The sequence below is a fragment of the Triplophysa rosa genome, unplaced genomic scaffold, assembly GCF_024868665.1.
Source record: "Triplophysa rosa unplaced genomic scaffold, Trosa_1v2 scaffold234_ERROPOS151698, whole genome shotgun sequence".
In the NCBI taxonomy this organism is placed as follows: Eukaryota; Metazoa; Chordata; class Actinopteri; order Cypriniformes; family Nemacheilidae; genus Triplophysa; species Triplophysa rosa.
Window position 1 is genome coordinate 30,672 of NW_026634251.1, and position 14,917 is coordinate 45,588.

General features: G+C 40.8%; 1 protein-coding gene across 1 annotated transcript in view; it reads left to right on the plus strand.

The window, feature by feature from the left end:
- Positions 1-568: 568 nt before the first annotated feature.
- smtnb (smoothelin b) overlaps positions 569-14,917 on the plus strand; it is a 39,668-nt gene continuing 25,319 nt past the window's right edge. Inside the window, exons 1-5 of the mRNA XM_057327484.1 lie at positions 569-650; positions 739-802; positions 8,229-8,363; positions 8,445-8,565; positions 8,896-9,047. Of these exons, the coding sequence (XP_057183467.1) occupies positions 569-650; positions 739-802; positions 8,229-8,363; positions 8,445-8,565; positions 8,896-9,047 (554 nt within the window). The remainder of the gene's footprint in view (positions 651-738; positions 803-8,228; positions 8,364-8,444; positions 8,566-8,895; positions 9,048-14,917) is intronic.

Genomic DNA, 14,917 nt, shown 5'->3' on the forward strand with positions numbered 1-14,917 from the left:
CGAGAACTGCAATATTTTGTAGAAGTTTGTGGCAGTTTGAGCAGCAAGTGGCTGTTGATCCAAAAGAAGACATTTTCTCGTCGGTTTGAGTGTGGGCAGCTGTGTTATCATTAAGAATGTCAACTCTCGGCAGTAGGCTGGTAGACCACTATCCCAAATATTTCTGGTTGCTGAGTATTCCAAATGTTTTGAAGTAATTCCAAGATACTTTACTTTTAGTTCCTAATTGTTTAGTCTGTGTTTAAATGAGATAAAGTGGAATAATAATACATTACAAAATGACCAAAACATTTTGAATTCACTATTACATTTTGCCATATAAAAGTAATATATTTTTTGTTGTAATCTTTCAGTTCTATCCAGTTAAGCCACACTTTTGGTGAATATCTTCGTATAGTTTGTTTTAAGCATTTAAGTTTTAACCTTCCTAACCCAAAATGTGGAAATAGTAAAACTCTCGTAGCATCTATGCTCTTTAATTACTATGGACTTTATCTCAAGCCTTTAAACATAAGCATTGTTACTGTATTATGTGATTAACATTATTATTGATTCTGTCCAAAGTAACATGGTTTGTGTTTGTTTAGATGACCCTGTCAGGACTTCCCTAAGCACTATAACGGAAGTCAGCTATGTTCAAAAGTCAGACAGTAGGTTTATGCACTCAAAGTGTTTTATTCTATAATAATTTATCAGTCCCCATAGCAAACCCGTTGTTTTCTCTTTTTTCCTTATCAGAAGGCACAGTGAAAACTAAGTCCTACAGTTACTCCAGCAGCACATCAACTAAAAGGATTGGAAGGTGAGTGTATGAAAGTATTTTCCAGACTACTTTTTATAACTAATTGCAAATTGATTGTATTTACAATTGTGTTTTATATTTGTGGACATATGCATTTTGACACATGCACATGCAAGTCCATTTATTTTGACATTTATTTGTTACTCTGCCATTTCACTTCCTCTGCGTCACATATGGGGTCTGTCAAAATACAAATGAAATTGCAATTCCCTTTTCATTTACAACCACCCCCATAGTATAATTACACCCCCAGCAGAGCCAGGGTTTAAAAATTTGTGAGGTCTGGGGTGGGGTGTCAAGAATTGTGCTATAATATTACCAATGTAAACTTAATACATTTTATAAACTTAATAAGTAAAAGCTTATACCTATGAACACTGTGCCTAGTGTTGTGGCAAATCAATTTCCTTGGTGCTAAAAGATATCTCGGAGACTGGGTTTCAGGTGCCAAGAGGTCAAAACTTGAGCAAACATAGTAAGATGCTTCAAAGTTCATCATCTGTCCATACAGCATTTGAGTCCTACATTTATACAATATCCCCAAGTTGTTTTCCACTTTATTACACCAATCAGGTTTTGCTATGATATCACCTTATTTTATTAGCCCATCCTCTCTCTGTTCGCCACAATTGTCTCATATTCCCTATTTCTCAGATTTAAACGTAGCGCGGCTTTCCTGGAATATTTAAAAAATATATACCTCTCTAGTCCACTAGAGGGCACTCCCCTCATCACCCAGTCTGCCAACACGCACTACATTTCCCATAACCCTTTGCCCGGACTCATCAGCCATGATTGTATTCACCTGTGTCTTTGTGTCTATTTATACCTGGTCCATTCTGTCATTCAGTGCAAAGTTTTGTAAAGTGTTACAACTGCATTTCTCTATTGGATTAGTTGCGTTTTGATTTTTGGACTTGCTTTTTGTTTTGTGAATCTCTGCTGCCTGCACCGACCATTGTCTGTGCTCTGATTTATGATTTTGCTGCCTATCCTGACCTACTGCCTGTTTATCTCAAAGCTGCATTTAGATCCTCAACCCCTTCGAATCTCGGAGCAATTTGTAACAAACAGACAGGTGCAAATATTTGGGCACCCCAATGGAATAATCACATCAGTATTTAATAGAGCCACCTGCTGAAACAACAGCCTGTGGACACTGCTTATAGCCACTGATAAGTCCCTGAATTCTGAATGCAGGTATTTTGACTATTTTTTCCTTTCAAAACGTCTGCCAGTTTGGTGGCATGCATGCTTGAAGTCATTCCACAGATTTTTGATAATATTCAAGACTGGGGACTGGGCTGGCCATTCAAGAAGATATATCTGTTTGTGAATTCCTATTGGGGTAATTTGCTAATTTGGGGGAAGTAGTGGCCTAATGGTTATAGAGTCGGACTCGTGACCAGAAGGTTGCCGGTTCGATTCCCAGGGCTAGCGGGTAACGACTGAGGTGCCCTTGAGCAAGGCACCTTACCCCTACTTGCTCCCCGGGCGCTGCAGTGATAGCTGCCCACTGCTCCGGGTGTACGTGTGTTCACGACTTGTTGTACGTGTGTTCACTACTTTCTGGATGGGTTAAAAGCAGAGGTCACATTTCGGGTATGGGTCACCATATCTGACTAATAGGTCACTTTCACTAATTGTCCTGCTACACAGCCCCAAAGCATGGACCCTCCACCAAATTTAAATGTGGGGAGCAGGTTCTTATTTTCTGCCGTGCCTCTGGTGGCGATCAGGTAACTCTTGGTTTCATCTGTCCATTGCGCATTATACCAAAATAATTCTGGCTTGTCCAGACGAGCCTTTGCATACCTAAATGAATCTGCTTGTTGGCCTTCTTCTGCATCATCCCTCCATTGAGCCGTTCCTCGTGCAAAGTGTGCTAGACTGTGGAACAATGTACTGTTGGAGATTGTCTGTGACCATTATTCATTCTTTGCTGTAGCCTTTGAGATATATTTCTCGCCGAACCAAATCTTTACTTGACAATGAGTAAATTCATGTGGGCTTCAATTTTCAAACTATATTTCCGACTGTGGAAACAGAGAGACCTTAAACCTTTGAGAAAATATGTGTATCCTTCTCCTAATCCACATTGACAAATTATCATAGTTTTTAGGTTATTACGAAGTTGTTTTAAGGCAACTCTCTAGTAGAGATTCGGGGAGAACCACAACTAGCAGTAATCTACCTTAAAAATATGTTTTCCATGATGGGTTGCACCTTAGTTTGCAGTGTTAAGGCCAATCAAATCAATATTGTGAATTTGATCATTTTTCAGTAATAAGAGATTAAAGCAATAAAGTATTAAAAAAAACAATGCAATTGAAAGGGTCTGCAGAGCCTATTTTTCATATTTGACTTTCAAACAACTCAGTACTGCTACATGAAAAATTTCTGTCTGCAGCTTTCTCTAAAAACTGAATGGTATATCACTACAATCTTGTTCTTATAAAGAAAAAAATTACGAATTATTATGCAGCCTCAGAGGGGTGCCCAAACTTTTGCATAAAACTGTACTTATTATGAAATAAAAACAATAAATTCAGTGCAATTCAATATATATGTATTATGTGCTTATGATTAGTGCAAATCCCATATATGTCAAATAAAATATTAAACATAAGGAATCCCACCATATTGGTGGTTTTTCCAAAATTACAATCCACCCAGCATTTTCACTGGCCACAATATTGCTGTTAGGATATTATGTTTTATATGATTAAAGTTGGCAATAGCATGCTCAAATTAAATTAGGCTAAAACCTTTTAAATGTAAATGTACACACCCAAATCGTTGTCAATATTTAGCTCTGATAAGTTGGTCTATAGACGGTTTTATACAACTACAACATAAACAAAGATTACTCCCCATGCATGCTTGTGTGGCCCAAACTAAACTTCTGGTACATCTCCGCAAAGAATATAGAGTTCCCTTAGATTATTTCTGATAACAAGCAAAAGAGGTAAAATACATTAGCTAGCAAGTTAAAGCTATGTCTAGCCTGTGTTATTTTTGGATACCAGTAGAAGAACCAAGGGCGGACTGGCCCTCTGGATCACTGGGAGTTTTCCCGGTGGGATGCTGCTCATGTGGGAACTGAAACGAGATCGTGAACAGAGCCAGGCACATGTGTCTGATGAAACCTATTGACTATAAACCTTTTTATAAAAAATACACAATCTAAGCAACTATTAAAGTAGTTTTCTGTTGCAAATAATATGAGTGGTGCTGTATGTAGTAATGAATAAGAAAACACTTTACAGTACACAAACTATTTACATGCTATTTGCTGTATTTTGGTATGATGAACATTGTTAAATTAGAAATAGAAATATAAAAATTATACATTACATCACAAGTTGTTAATTGTTTACTATAGGCTGAGATTAGGGTCCAAAGAGATGGTTGCTTATTAGCATGCTTAGGATGTTTATTAGTATGTATAAAGCACATATTAATGCCTTAATCTTCTGTTTTTGTTTTGTCTTCTGTGTTCCTTGTCTGTGTTCTTTATTAGTTAATTAGTCCCGCACCTGTTTCTGTTCAGCCTGATTATGTTCCCCTGTTTATTTAATCCTTGTCTGTTCCTGCATTCTCTGTCTGCTGTTGATATTGTTTCGTGTGGTTGTATATCTCAAGGGTTTGCGCCTGTTTGTTTATTAAAGTTCTATTTTGGATCTTCTTTCTCATCGTGCGATTTTTATCACAGCCATTCTGTGACAATGATCTTATTCTACATCCCTTAATCCAAATACCTAAACCTACCAACTATCTTCTAAGCAATAACTAGTACTGTGTACTAAGGCAAAAGTCGTAGTTAATAGTGATAACTGGACCCTAATCTAATAAGTGAGACTGATCATTTTATTATTGTCTTATTTTTTTAAATGTAGCTAACAACACCTATTTCTGGAATAGTTCATAAGCATTGCATATGGGTGATAAGAAATTAAACAATCAAATCTGATATTATGAATGTTTTTAGCAATGGGATTTACTAAAATGAATGAGATGGTGTAGCCTTCTTCTGCTCCAGTGTTTGCATATTTTACTCTGTAACCTGTCCTGAAGATTTGTGCACTAGTGTAATGTGACTATTTTTCAATGTTTCTTACTTAAATTATCACGAGAATCACATTTTTGTTACTGGATTGGATAACCAGCCTGCACTTTCTTTTGCTATCAATTTAAGTGCTGCAAGATCATGTATAGAAAAACAAGACCAAAATAAAAAAGACAAAAATGTTGCATATCCTAAACTGCAAATTGCCAATTTATTAACTTCATAAAGTATGTTATTATTTGAAAAATTCCAAAGATGCGTATAAAATCTGGACCTGTCAATTCTGCTTAGACTGCACCCGTGCACTCTCAACTCTCAAGCAGATGATGCCACCAGCCTGCTATCCATCTCATTCATTTCCACGCACAGACAATAAACAATTTTACTTACATTCTGGATACGTTGTGGTATGGAGTGCCAAATACCCCCAAAAGGTTTTTTCATTGAACCTTGTTTTTCCTTCAATATACAGCGCTAGAAACATTTAAGAGACCATTTCAAAACAGCATTTCTAGATGTATTGTGGCCATTCCAGTCCAGTGTCTGTTGAATTTCAATAAAATCAAACCTCGGGAGTGACTTTAAGTCATCCAACAGCAATGTGAAAGACTGACAGCATTACAAGACTTTAAAACTGTGATAAAAATCCTGCTCATCACATAACATTTTTTTAACTTTTCTTAAATACATGTACAAATGTTACTGTTATATTGCTTAAAAGTGAATATGAACTTGTTTTCTTTGCAGTATTTGAGGTCTGAAAAAGCACAGAGCATCTCTTCTGTTATTTTCACCTGTTTATTCAGTTTTTATTTTCTGTAAATAAATGTAAAAAGAAACAACATTTTTATTTGAAATTTGGTAGAAATAGTGTTCGTAGTTAACTGAATAAAACAAAAATGATAATTACCTATAAATAGTAAATTTTAAAATCAGAAAAACAGTCTCTGAAATGGTCTCTTAAAGGGACAGGTCTCCCAAAAATGAAAATTCGGTCATGAATTACTCTCTAGTTGTTCCAAACCTTTATAAATGTCTATGTTTGGTTGAACACAGAGAAAGAAATTTCGATGAATGCTTGTATCCAAACAGTTCTTGTACCCCATTGACTACTATAGTAGGAAACATTACAGTAGCAGTCAAAAATGCCCCAGAACTGTTTGCTGTCCCACATTCTTCAAAATATCTTTGTTTGTGTTTAGCTCAAGTTCACTTTATTTGTATAGCACATTTACCAAAGCGCTTTACAGAAGAGCAACAATTATACAACCCATTTAAAAATTACCATATCCCAGTAGTCAATACGCTAAAGAAAACAAATAAGTGTTTATTGCATTGATTTAAAAACAGAAAAAGAAGGAGCCATTCTAATCTCTAAAGGCAGGGTATTCCAAAGTCGTGGCCCTGCCACCGCAAAAGCACGCTCCACTCTACGCTTCAGCCTAATGTGAGGGACTACCAATAAAGCCTGGTCACAGGATTGTAGGCTTCTAGACGGAGTGTAGAGATGAAGAAGTTGAGAGAGGTAAGCAGGAACAAGGTTATGTAAGGATTTATATACAAAGAGGATAATTTTAAAGTGTACAGTATTCTCTGACAGACCGGCAACCAGTATAGAGATCTAATAATTTTGGACAATCTGAAAACGCGCACTTTGAGATTTAGAATTACTGCAATACAAAGAATTGCAGTATTCTACACGAGATGTAACAAACGCATTAACAGACATTTCTAAGGTTTTTCGGGTGAGAAAGTGTTTAATTTTAGAAAGTAAACGAAGCTGACTGAATCTGATAACAGAAGAATGTGTTTATCAAATTTTAAATGCTGGTCAACAAGAACACATAGGTTCCACACATGTGAGGATCTTAAAACGAATAAACTTTTTAGCTCAGGGCTCATATACTGAGAGTTCTCATTTGGATCAAAAACAGTTACTTCGGTCTTGTCTTCCTTTAGGAAGAGGAAATTTTGGGCGAGCCAAGTTTTAACCTCCTCTAAACATTGTAAAAAGAGAAGTAATAGCAGTGGAGTTATTTCTTTTGATAGGTAGATAGATTTGAGTGTCATCCGAGTAAAAATGAAAAGACACACCATATTTCCATAGCATAGAGCCCAGAGGTGGCATATAAGGAGAGAATAGAGAGGGAGATAAAATTGGGCCTTGTGGGAGTCCACAGGTCAGAGGAGCAGGGGGAAAGGAATAATTACCCAACATTTACTTTTAGACCTACCCAAGACTGTAATCTAGATAATAGTAAGGAGTGGTCTATGGTATCAAAAGCAGCCGATAAATCTAAAAGAATAAGAACCACAGAATCTCAGGAATCAGTAGAGGGGTAGATATAATTTAACACTCTCAAAAGGGCAGACTCAGTGCTGTGAGCAGACTTAAAACCACATTGAAAAACCTCATAAATACAATTACTAGTTAGAACATGTTGCAGTTGACAATTTTCTCCAAAACTTTTGAAATGAAAGGTAAAAAATAAATCTGCCCATTATTTTTTTAAACAGAAGAATCCAGTGAAGGCTTCCTGAGCAAGGGAGTGACTGTAGCCACTTTAAGATTGGCAGGAATAGAGCCAGTTTGGAGACACCAAACCTGGCCCTGTTGAATCGATGATAATCAATCAATCAATGTTTAAACCACCAATGCGGACCAAAGTGCTGTACAAGCAGATAAAATGACTAAAGCAAGAGTATGCCAGTACATTCAGCAACATCATCAAAATTAAGATAAGAATGATCAATTAAGGAACATTAAAAGCAAGAGAAAATAAGTGTGCTTTGAGTCTGGTTTTAAAAATGGAGATATATGGTGCAGTTTTAACATGCAATGGAAGGCTATTCCAGAGTTTCGAGCCAATAGTGGCAAAGGCGCGATCACCTCGATTTTTAAGTCTTGATCTGGGAACCATTTGTAACCCAAGTTCACGAGATCTCAAGGTTAATTTTTCCTACTATGGTAGTCAATGTGGTCCACAAACTGTTTGGTTTCAAGCATTCTTCCAAAAATCTTTCTCTGTGCTCATCAGAACAAAGAATTATACATAATTATAATTTATACAGATTTGGAACAACTCGAAGGTGAGTAAATGATGACAGAATTTTTGGGTAAACTATCCCTTTAATTTTTTTCCACGGCTTTATGTCATATGAAGTAAAATGGGGCTTGAATTGAGGTTTGAATGTTTTTTCATGTTTTTTTATGTTTGGCATTTAGAATAAACATAATTAATGTGATTGAAAACAGCTTTGTTTGGAGATATATCCTTGTGTTTAAAATGTATTTTGTAGTACATCTAGTGATTTTGACCTTGAGAATGACATTTATCACTGTAATGACTCTTGTAGTGAAAATAGGACATCAACTCTTGATCACAGACAGGCAGAAAGAACTCAGCTAATAAGGGCTCAGACTCTGCCCAAGACATCTGCAGCCCATGCACAAAAGGCCATCGCTGAGAAGCTTGAGAAAGACGCTGTAAGGTAAGCCCGAGGTATCGAATAAGAATTGGTCACATTTAGTTGTCAGTACCTCCTATTCACCATTTTTTCATGTTCACGTAGCAACTCTGCAAATACAAAAGTAAACAAGGTGCAGCGTTCCACCAGCTTTGGTGTCCCCAGTGCAAACTCCATCAAACAGATGCTTCTAGACTGGTGCAGATCCAAGACGTATTCCTATGAGGTAAGCATTACTGGAGAATCAAAACCTCCAATCCTTAATGATCTTTATGAAATGTTAGTATTCTCTGACACAACATGGCATAATCCAAAATTTAAAGTTTCTGAATTACAAATATAATTTGAGAGTCATGTCATTGGATCTTGCATATTGCATAGCCAAACCCAAACACCATACAGTGCCTTTAAATATATTGATTTTAACACAAGCATGAACAAGACATGGGATAGTAAATTAAAATAGTAATTTTTGAGTGAACCGTCCTTTTAAGATATGCTATATTTATACAATAACATGCATGTTGCTTGTCTTCATCTCCCACACATCATGAAGAATGTGGACATTCAGAACTTCTCCTCTAGCTGGAATGATGGTATGGCATTCTGTGCTCTAGTGCACAACTTCTTTCCAGAGGCATTTGACTACTCCAGCCTTAGTCCCAGTAACCGTAGACAGAACTTTGAGGTGGCCTTTAGCACGGCAGAGTGAGTATATTTTAATATTTTTGAATCTTCCTTAATACGCTTCCATTTTTTGTACATGTACAATGGAAGCTTAGTTCATTAAAGTATTAATTTGATTAAATGCTTTTATCCAAAGAGACTTGGAGTGCATTCATTTTTTTTAAGCAGTGTGTTTTGCCTGGAAATTTTACTTAACAGATTATTAAAAATGGTTTTCACACACTTATTTTATAACTAAACATTTAGATTAATTCCAGTACAAGAACATGGCAATTATGAGTACATTTGACACAAATGAAATTGTTATAAAATACTAAACTAATACTGCTGTAACAAAGCAGACTCGTGAGACGTGGGTGGATCCATTCGCAAAGAGTGTTAAGCAAGAGCAGAGTGGTAGGCCAGGCAATAGTCCAAAAAACAGGTAGTCAAACAAACCAGGTAACCAAGTCTAAAACTCGATAGGAAAAGAGTGCAGCAAAGCAAAATATTTGCATAAAATATGCAACTACAACACAAATGCCACCATCAGAGATTACAGTTTAATCAATGGCTTTAATCTCTGTGCGGATTCGAAGAGGAGATGAACGGAAGATGGCTTTCTTTACTCCCACTGGTCATTACGAGTGACTTGTAATGCCGTATGGACTTGCCAATGCTCCCTCAGTGTTCCAAGAGTTCATGCATAATGTCCTCCGTGAATTCCTTCATCAGTTCGTGCTCGTCTATACAAGACGATATCCTCATTTACTCCAAAGATCCACAAGAACACCATCACGTTGCAGAGGTCCTCTAGCATCTGCGGGAACATCAACTCTTCTTAAAAACCGAGAAATGCAGCTTTCACCAGACCTCCATGCAATTCCTTGGGTATAACATCTCCCAAGAAGGGATTACAATGGGCGATGGAAAAGTGACCGCAGTTCGAACCTGGCCCATCCCAAACACCTTTAAAGAACTCCAACGCTTCCTTGGGTTTGCAAACTTCTACCGTAGATTCATTAAGGACTTCAGTACCACTGTCACTCCCATCACAAACCTGTTAAGCAAGCAAGCCAAAATCCCCATCCTAGTCCCCCTTGGCCACTGAAGCGTTCAACCTGTTGAAGAAGTTCTCATTAGCACCGCTCTTACATCATCCAGACCCCACCAAGCCCTTCATCGTGGAAGTGGACGCCTCCTCCACTGGAGTGGGAGCGGTGCTGTCACAGTGGCAGGGGACGCCCCTGTACTCCATCCATGTGCCTTCTATTCTCACAAACTCACCCCGGCGGAACGAAATTATAACATCAGTGACAGAGCGTTGTTGGCCATCAAACTCGCCCTTGAAGAATGGTGACACTGGTTGGAGGACACTAATCATCCGTTCCTTATCTACACGGACCATAAAATCCTCTGATATCTCCGCAAAGCCAAACATCTGAACCCCCGCCAGGTCCGACGGGTGATTGTTCTTTTCCAGATTCCAGATCATACCGCCCAGGATCCAAAAACTCTCGTGCCGATGCTCTCTGTCCCGTATGTTCAGCCCCCCTAATGAAGAACTCTCAGACGAACCCATTATTCCTGAGTCCCTCTTCGTCTGCCCAATCCAATGGAAATATGATGAAGCCATCACAGCGGCCAACACTCCCAATGCCCGTCCGTCCACGTGCCCCTTTCACGTATGTATGTACCTCTCCCTCAACGTAATGATGTCATCCGTTCTGTTCACAGTTCACTGGGCACTGGCCACCCAGGGGCCAACACAACCCTATCGCTAGTTAGAAAGTGCTTCTGGTGGTTTGGCATGGCAGCGGATGTGAGACGGTTCATCCAAGGTTGCAGAGAGTGTGCCATCTCAAAAAGTGCTCGTCATCTGCCAGCAGGAAAACTTCTACCGCTCCCTGTACCCAATCGCCCTTGGTAACACCTGGGAGTGGACTTTGTCACAGATCTGACCCCGTCGTCCGGTAACGCATGTATTCTCATAGTTATTGACCGATTTTCAAAATCTTGTCATCTGATCTCCCTGAAAGGTCTACCGACTGGAAACTGCAGAACTCCTGTTCCAGTGCATCTTTCTCTACTTTGGCATCCCAGAGGACGTCGTATCGGTCCGGGGGTTGCAATTCATCTCCAGGGTATGGAAGGTCTTCTTCAATCTCCTCTGTGTTTGTTGTCAGGGTACCATCCACAGTCCAATGGGCAAAGAGAGCGCAAGATCCATACAGTTTGTAGATTCCCTACACGTTCTGCCATGACCACCAGGAGACCTGAAACCAGTACCTCATTTGGGCCGAGTATGCCCAGAATTCCCTACGTCAGCCCGCCACTGGACTCACGCCCTTCCAATGTGTACTCGGATACCAACCACCCTTGTTCCCCTGGTCGGGGGAACCGTCTGAGGTACCTACTATCAATCTCTGGTTCAAGGACAGCGAGAGGCGCAGCACATCACCACCTCCAGAGAGCAATCCTCCGAGTCAAGATCCTGGCAAACACCACAGTACCAGCTGGGTCAAAAGGTGTGGCTCTCGACGAGGGGCATCCGGATGAGGCTGCCTTCAAAAAAGCTAAGTCCCAGATTTGTTGGCCCCTTTCCCATAATCCGCCAAATAAATCATGTTACTTACCTCCTAGAACTCCCACCTAACTAGCACATTCACCCTACATTCCATATCTCGCTACTGAATCCTTATCTCTCACCCGCATCTGATATTTCCACAGAGCCTGGTCTGTCAGATTAACCCCATCCTCCTCTTTATCTTCATCTCTTTTCCCTCTGCATAAGTGTACAGTAGCTTTAAGGAAACATGGCCAACCCTAAAACATTAATAAACGCCTGAGCAGTGTACTGGTCTCTGCAACTTTGTTTATCACAGTGTCATTGTCCAAAGACATGAGAACTTATTTTCAGTGCACATGAGCATGAATGCCTAAATGTGCTTCTGTGTTAAAGTGCTCCTGGGCCTGTTTTTATGAATTTCACTGTTGAGAAGCTTCTCTCACATGCTATTTGTGTGATGGACAGTGTCGATAACAAATTGTAGGCGAGACCAATCACATGGTAGACATCAGTTAGACGATTGTACTGAGAGAGGATGAGATGAACACAAATGACAAAGTTTTTACAGGAGGAACAAGGTTTGCTCTCTAGTTCCACATCCTGCTGCTCCATGGAAGGATCCTCATCACTTTCTTGTGGCATTTTACTAGCTGTCCTGACAGTGTAACCCTCCAGAGGGGATATCTTTAGTTTATCCCACTGAGATGCAAGGCTATACAGTTCACTACATAATGTGCCACTTGTAGCCCTGTTGTCAAACTTAGGCAGACATTTGGTTATTTCATCCAGAGCTGAGCGGGGTAGTCCATTTTCCCTCACATGAGCAACGTTTCTCTGGTCTAAACAGGCAAAATCTGAGCAAAGTTTTGCATTGGCAGAAAACCTCCTATGGATACTGCTTCTTACTGTGTCTACAATGACATTGTGTACTGTTACCTTGAAGTCGGTATCAGCTGATGCCAGCTGCTCATTATCTGCCAGCTCTCCTGGCATCCTTTTCTTTTTTTATCCTTCTCTCATGAAGGGCAGCCTGCACTACAAGCTCACAATCTTCCTCCTCTTGCAACTTTTCATTAGCCCACTTTACAAACTCATCAGCTGCACACTTATCTCCTTCAAAGTCCACACTTCAAAGAACACTTCCTGAGACCCTCCTCTGTCCATTCAACCACACGTTGAGCTGTGATGATATCCATTCCCTTTGTCTGTAAGTATTTTGAAAGAGGGGATGTAAGGTCAAAAATGCGAAGGAAGAGTTGAGGAGTGAGCACTGTCTCATATTTCAAAAGAACTTCTATGAATCCCTTTGCCTTGGCCCTCACAGTTGGCTTTTGTGTACTGTCATCAACAATGGTGTCTAATGTCATAAGCACTTAAAAAAACAAGCCTCCCTGAGGATTCCCGAAGCACCCATAAACTTTACGTAGTGCCTGATCCTTAGCCCACCACCTACCACCTAGTTGGCCCTATTGGGCACAGTCGTCTGCGATGCTTAACCTGACTCTTCTCTTCCCACTTCTGCACGCGCTTGTATGACTCTCTTAGAAAAAGTGCTATATCATTAAGCAGTGAAAACAGACATGTAGTGTTGCTTTCGTCAACGAAAATTATGACTAAATATCGTCGTCAACGAACCTTTATCACGTTACGAAAACGAGACGAGACGCAACGTAAATGCTGGTCAAGTGATGATGACTATAATTAAATGTATAATGCAATATTGTTGACGAATAAAAACGAGACTAAATGTGGTTTACAAAATAAAAACTATCCTAAAATGTTTCTTCATTTTCGCTGACCAAAATGAGATGAGACGAAATGTTATAACGGTATTTCGTCTGATGCTTTAACCTAACAGTTAGATGCGGAGCGGAATCCTGTTATTTAAATGTAATCTGGCTGTTCTGCGTGTCTGAGTGAATTATGTGCACAGTTTAACATACAACACGAGTGATGGTCGAGGATTTATCTGCACTGTATGAGGACATGAACACATGAACTTCATCTCCAGAGTTGCTCTGAGAGTTTATTTTACGAGCGTTTACTGTTTGAGTGAAGCTATCTGCAAACACAAAAACTCATGCGTCTTCCCAAAGACCGTCTAAATAAAAGTCCCATTAAATTTAACACTCAGACAAAAATACTTTAGTGAACTATAGTTCCCTTTCTGTCGGTCTCTCGACGTCGTGTCGAACCGACAGATGGGGTTCGTCCCTGAGAACCAATCGCTTCCGACTACTTAGAAAAGGCCAATGAAAATTGGCAAATGAAATTTGCATGCCGGACTCTGCCCCGGACATCCGGGTATAAAAGGGAGACGGCGTGCATCATTCATTCACCTTTTGTTCTTCGGAACCTTCGCTGATGAAGTGCAACTCTTGCTACTTAACAAATTCTACATTGCCGGTTCTACGACGTGGTGCAGCGGACTGTCCCTTCCTGCAGCGACTTCCCCTGGGCGTCTCGGCGGTTCCAGAGGTGTTCGAGCTGCAGATGGTGAATCACCGTCTGCATTCTAAAAGAGCTAATTTCTCCAGCGTGGCATGTCCCGCTGTTCTCTTGGGTGCGGTGTCCTCATCGAGGATGGGGACAAGCACGATGTCTGTGTCAGGTGTTTGGGGGTCCAACACGCTGAGACAGCCTTCGTGGACTCATCTTGCCCGCACTGTGGGCAGATGGTCATAGAGACGTTGCGGTCACGGGTGGCTGTTTTCTCCCGAGAATTAGCCACCACCTCGCATGCTTCCCGGGCTGTGACGGGGATGGCTAAGGCCATTCCGTTTGCCAAGGCGAGCGGCGAGTGTGATATGGGGGTTTCTGCGAGCGCTAATCCGTCAGCCAAGTGCTCGCGTACCGCTCGCACCCCGTCTCGCTCGCCTCATTGTTCCCTAGCTGGCGGTGCCACACCGTCAGCGTCCTCCTTCACGCAGTCGGACACGATGCGTGATGAAGATGAGATGTCCATCGCAGCATCGGAGAGCGAATTGCTGGCATCCGATCCCGACGACTCTCTGCAGCTCCCCCCTAGGGGGGGACAAGCTCAGGAGGAAGCGGATGTCGGCCATGCTTTTCCGGGCCGCCGTGTGCATTGGGTTAGAGTGTACTCCGGTGCCTCTCCCCCAGCGCTCACGGTTGGATACGTGGTTCTTGGGCTCTGAGCGCGACTCCAAGCCGCGCCCAACCCCGGTTCCATTCTTCCCGGAGGTGCATGAGGAACTGACGAAGACGTGGAACGCCCCCTTCTCGGCGCGTACACGTCAGACCGGTTCCGTCGCTCTCTCTTCCCTCGATGGTGGGGCGGCTAGGGGTTACGTCGACGTGCCCTAGGTGGAACGTGCAGTCG